This window comes from Fringilla coelebs, assembly GCF_963513975.1.
Source record: "Fringilla coelebs genome assembly, chromosome: 8".
NCBI classification, from domain to species: domain Eukaryota; kingdom Metazoa; phylum Chordata; class Aves; order Passeriformes; family Fringillidae; genus Fringilla; species Fringilla coelebs.
In genome coordinates, this window is record NC_140066.1 from 10,443,344 (window position 1) to 10,449,343 (window position 6,000).

A 6,000-nucleotide genomic window follows, 5' to 3' on the forward strand; every position below is an offset into this window, starting at 1 on the left:
AATTAATCTTTACAAAGACAGTATTAATCACATTTTAATTAACTCTACTTACTGGGTAGAAAAAGGAGGAATTAATACCAGAACTGCACCAACAGGCTCTGAAGTAAGACAGGCTGCAGCAGATGAAATAGTTGCTGGGGTCCATTGGTAGGACTGTTGTAGTTCCCTGAAATGAGCCTGTGATTGATTGCATGCTTCTGTGGCACTCCAGCCTGGCAGTGCTGGCTGATGAAAAAGCTGCACTCATCTAAGTTTTGTGCTGCCTAAAAGGGTCCTGGTTTTCTTCTCCCTCTCATTGTTTCTTCTTCCCCTTCATTGTTCCTGGCTCTATGGTCTGGTGCCCTCCCTTACCTCAGCTCTGGCTCTTAGCACATCTTTCACTCTGCCAATTCGACTGCTGTTCTAGCAGAAAACAATTAGCTTTTATTCTTCAGCCATAATTTTCTGCCTGTTTGGTGAATGGAATTGGCACAATGATGTTTGCTGAGCACCAGAGAGCTGCAGAAAAGTCAGGAGCTGGGTGAGAAGTGGACCAGAGCTACTTGCTCCAATTGCTTTGGGTCATTAGCTTGGCTCAGCAGCACTACTGATACAGATGATTTCTCAAGGTGAATCTTCAAAAAACTGTTCCCAAGATAAGAAACATTTTTCTTTCTTTTGCATGTGGAGGAACAAAGTTTGTCTATATTGTAATGTTAGCTGTTGGCAGAACTTGAGGTGCAGCTTGGGCCAATGAGTTTGAAAGCTGGAAGTTAAGTAGCATGAATTGCATTGCTGACATCACCCCTCACAGGTCAGAATAAGCCATTGTATTCCTTGCTGCATACTTCTATTGTAGGTGTGATGGACACCTTCAATTATGTAGGAAGAGGCTGCAGAACCATAGTTCTTCTCTTGGAGCTAAAAGTTGGGTCAGCTTTCACTTTGCATAACTTACCTAGTGAAAGGATTGGCTCCATTCCTTCATACAGGTGGCACAGAATGGAAATTGCCAAGTGCTCATGGATGCATTTTACCCCACTGTTTGTGGCTGTATAGGAAGCTCATACCAGGATGGGAGTTGCCTTATGCTGCCACAGGCATTTATTGGCTAATTAATGGCTGCATGCTGCTTAGGGGCAGATGTGGACCAAAATAAACCCGTCTCAATTTTAAGCACATTGTTTATCTGGAAGTAAGGATGGATGTCACTAACAGCTCTAGCAGAATGCTCCAACACTCTTGACCTGCAATGCCCAGCATTCTTTATTAAAAAAGGGAAGTAATATTTACCTACCTACTGTTTGTAGTGCTTTGCAGCATCCACATGGAAATGGGTGCTATGGTTGCCTGCTGTAAACTTAAGCTGTGTTTTTCCTTCAGCAAACTGTTTTCTCCTCTGTTCATGTGTAATCTTTTTTCCTCGTTTCAGCCTTAATTCAGATATTGGCAGCTGCAGAGGCTGGACGTGATATTGTGTATTTTACCTTTGGAGATGTGGAGCTGATGCGGGACATTTACAGCATGCATACTTTTCTCTGTGAGAAGGGCCAAACTATTGGTGAGCAAACAGAAATCTTTGTGTGCACGAAAGAGACATGACCATCTCTCTAAGTAGAAATTTTCCAATATCAATTCTTGCCATCTCTCTAGGTAGAAATTTTCCAGTATCAGTTCTTGCACACTTGCTTGTTCTGAACACAAGCAAATGGGTCTCAGTTTATTTGTCCCTGTTTCCAGAATGGGGAACTCTTCTGATTTGGGATCTACTGCACAGTGTTAATCAGTTTAGAAGACTTCTAGATGCTTTTCTGATTCACTTAGGAGTTATGCTGAAAAACAGAGATACATGTGGTAGGTAGAAGATTTGCAAAAGCTTTTGATATAACTCAGTAAAGCTTGGAAAAGGGAAAAACTGCTTAGGCATTCTTGATATAGGTTTTTCTTCTAGTGCTTCTGTCTTGATCCTGCAGGATGTGGTCTGATGGGTTATTCAGTTGCAATACAAGAAAAGCAGTGTATCCATTGCCCTATTGTAATTGGTATGTGTCTTTTAATTCCTGGACCAGAAGCACAAAGCTGGGTAATTGACAATACATTTATAAGTAATGTGTATGCAAGCTTAATGTTAGGATAGCTGGTGCAGGAAGTTGTGGGAGCCTATCCTATGTTCTGAACAACCTGCAGACATTCCCATTTACACAGTCTTCTGCCTCCTCTGTCGCTGCTCATTTAGAGATGTTCCTAGCCACTGTCTCAGGGTGCATGTGCCTTCCTTTGCAATCATACATTGCTCATTTGGCATTTTCTTACATGGTGTTTATTGACTTCTTTTTGGTTTCTGAAGGGGACATTTATAGGCTGTTGCTGAGATACTACAATGAACAATGCAGAAACTGTTCTACTTCAGGACCAGATGTCAAGCTGTACTCTTTCATATACAACACCCTTGAGACCTATGCACATTCTACTGATGATGATGAGGAGGATGAAGAAAAAGGGTTGTGTTTTGAAGATTAAAATTTATCTGATCAGAATAGTGTTTATCTCCTCCCACTGGTATATTGTGTGAATTGCTGGACATAATGAATGAGCTGGCTTAATTTATATTGACTGCATTGGTAGTTATGTATAACACCCAAACAGAAAACCCCACAAACACCTTTGAGAGATGAGATTTATTTGTTTGATGGTTTGATACATGAAAACCTTGTTCATGTGTGTACAGAAAAAAATTCTTTGGTAAGTCTGGTTTGTGTTATACCTTGTTTAGTAGAATATTTTGGTACATTTCACTTAAGATTGCTAAAAATATTCAGATTACCCTGTACTAATTTGCCTTTATTTTTCAGAGCTCTTATGTAGATTTCTCATGGAGGCTTACAGCTGGAGTACAGACAGCAATGTAACTCCTTGGATGATGTTAGAAAGAAGCATTTTAATGATTGTTCTTACTGAAAATTGTCATAATCCTTAAAAGTGCCAAGGTACCATTGGTGTTCTTACCAAAGTTTTCATTCATTTAACTTAAAATGTCCTGGGTCTAATTAATTTTTTAAAAAATTTGTTAAAAATTGAAAAGTTCTGGGGGAGTCAAGATTGCATTTCACAACTGCATGGTCTTTACCAAACTAGACATAAAAGTTAGCATAAAGAAGTAGAGAGAGAACAACAAGAGTGGAAAAATGAGAAATGTGACCAAAGCTGGAAGCAGAGGGAAAGATTTTCACATGAAACTCTTCAATACCATTTTGTTGGTGCTATCTGTTACCACATTGAACAAGGTCTCGGACACGTTAGTCTGTTGGAAGTTTCTCAAGGTTCACTGCTGCTGGCAATATTTGAGTTAAGGTCTGCTAGTTGTGTTCATATTGTCATATCAATTCTCCCTTCTCTCAGTATGTATAAATGTGAGTATAAGATCCCCATGGATATGCGAGTGAGGAAACAAATCACATATCAGTGGGAGGAAAGTCTGCAGGCTACAGATAAGAACATGAGGTCTTGTTAGGGATTTCTGCCTGTGTCATTTTAGACATGGGAATAACAGTGAAGTGTTGGCAAAACATTTTAAAACCCGTGCTTTTACTATCTGTGAATACCAAATTAGTGTTGCTGTAGTACATTAATAGTTTACACAAAACTCCAGATCCATCTGTGATAAAACTTTTTCAGGTCTATGTACAGGGCAAATCCAGTGAGACTTTTTTCTATTTGTATTTAAGCCCAGTTTAAGTTTCAGCCCAGATTCCTAAGTTTAACCTCTTCTGTGTTAGATTTTTATTGTCTGTCATAGTTGCTATTACGAGTTAGCAATACAAGTAAAATCTGCAGCAGGAAATGTAGTGACCTAAGTTTTTTAATCAATGAATCCTTTTGAGTTAGGTCAGATAAAACTCTCCAAGCCTCAAACACACCATGGTAATTAAATGCTGGAAGCTTTTGGCAGTCTGGTTTAGAATAAATCACTCACTGCTTGATCTGCTCTGGGGGAAGGAGTCTGGGTCATCTATAAATACCTTCAGGGAGCTGTATTTTGGCATGAATTCTAAGTGGGCAGCTTGCAGGTGTGTTACTTGGGAAGTGATGGACACACAGGTTTCTTCCTGTTTTTCCCACCAGGTGTAGTTTTCTCCACGCCCATCCATTTTGAGAAAAAAAATTTGGCTAGAATTTCAGGCTTTTTTCTGTATTTGCAAGATGTGTCCTCAGATTTACCAGAAATCTTTTCTCCTGCTCCTGGTGTTTCAGTGTTGGCTCAGATTCTTGCAATAGGAATAACTGTTTTATTAGCTCTTATTTGAGCATTTAGGTTCAAGTATGATAGTGCTTCTAGATGCATTGCTGATGATAGATGTACCCTGGGAATTATGACAAGTGATGGAAAACTGGTGCTATCAGCCAAACCTTTTTCACCTTACTACTCAGGATCTCATATAGAAGAGATGAACAGAATTTGTTCCTAAACAACTGGAAAAAAATACAACAAAAAGCTTTAGATGGCTAGAAATTATCTCCCCTTTATTATATATAAATACTTCTTCTTTAGTGCAATGTAGTCATTGTGAGAAGTGATTGGTCAAGTATGAAAAGTGTTCCAAAATATGATGGAATGAAATTCTACTTAAACTCTAGAAACAGAAAAAATTAACTTTGGAGAGATTCTCTGATGATCATATTATAGGTATGGAGTTAAAAGAGTTGTTGCAGTGTCAAGTGCTTCCAGGATGATCCTAGTCTTTTTATGCAGCCTGAAGTTTCAGTGATACTGAGCATTTTCTAATATGGAGAAGAATGCCTTTTGTTTGAGATCATTCATTAGGATATGTTTACCACACCTTTTTCTCTAGTGAATTATGCTTGTATGGACAGGAACAAAGGAAAATAACTTCTTTTTCATTTTATGTGTTGTCTGAAAAAGAGTGATATATCCTGGATTCTGTCATGTGTTCCTGATCTTGTAAAGGGCAACATTGTAAGAGTGCTTTGAATATGATTTTGATCACAGACAGGTTGAAGATTATTTTGTTGTTGTTGCTGTTGTTTGTTTTGGGGTTTTTTAAAAGCAAAATAGCCCAGAATTAATTAGCAGTGGTGTTACATTCCCATGATGTTCTAATTCAGTAAAGAGCTGAACTGCCCAGATTGCTGCATGTCAGCTCTACGTCTTTCTTTTTCTCGCCACCCAGCACTCCCCATTTCCAAACTCCCTGAAATGTTTCCTTTAGCTGGCCATGCCTTCGGTGCTCGGGGGGAAGTAGTGTGGAATGGAGATGCCAGTGATCTCCTTGTGCAGCCTAGAAAGCTTCAGGTTCACTCTTCCAGAAACCTGGTGATGGAGTATTCTAGGTTTGGGATTTTTTATTATTTTAGGGATGTCTGCTATATGATTTCCAATAAAAATTAACTTCCTACCAAAACTTTTGTTTTATACTTTTTAGCAGCTAAATTGAATGCTTAATATGAAACAACAACTGGCAGTCATGTCGATTGCAATGTTGCCTCATAGTCAAGTTTGGTGTCTGAGCACTTCTGTTGTTCTACAGCTGCTCTTGCACCTAAATGGCTCAGTTTTGATGTTTCCTTATCCAATGAGGAGTATCCAATACTGTATATATTAATTTATAAACTGTTGAAGTGTTCCTGACATTCTTCTGAACTTACAGTTTATGCACCATTATATTGTATTGATTTTTCTGGATCTGTATGCTAATGTTTACAGAATTTTGTAGGAATACAATTAAAAAATTCTGACTGAAGCCATGTTGTGTCATTTGTCACTTAATATACTTTCCAGGACAGAAGAATTCCATCACATTTGAATGCACAGGGCATAATACTGCCGGTAGTTCTAGCAGAAATGGACACATAACACAGAGCTGAGAAATTTATTCTTCCTGTACAGTATTGTGGTAGTTGCTTCTGTCTGCAGAGCACTGTAAAACACAATTAGCTACTGTAAATTGGAAGAGTGTCAGTGTGAGTGTGAGGTTTCATCAATGTGTATGGCCATATGCAGAT

At 38.7% G+C, this 6,000-nt stretch overlaps 1 protein-coding gene across 1 annotated transcript in view; it reads left to right on the forward strand.

Moving 5' to 3' along the window:
* Positions 1-5,683, forward strand: part of PARG (poly(ADP-ribose) glycohydrolase) — a 58,794-nt gene extending 53,111 nt beyond the window's left edge. Inside the window, exons 17-18 of the mRNA XM_084210745.1 lie at positions 1,412-1,540; positions 2,327-5,683. Coding sequence (XP_084066871.1) covers positions 1,412-1,540; positions 2,327-2,499 — 302 coding nt within the window. The 3' untranslated portion in view covers positions 2,500-5,683. The remainder of the gene's footprint in view (positions 1-1,411; positions 1,541-2,326) is intronic.
* The last annotated feature ends 317 nt before the right edge of the window (positions 5,684-6,000 follow it).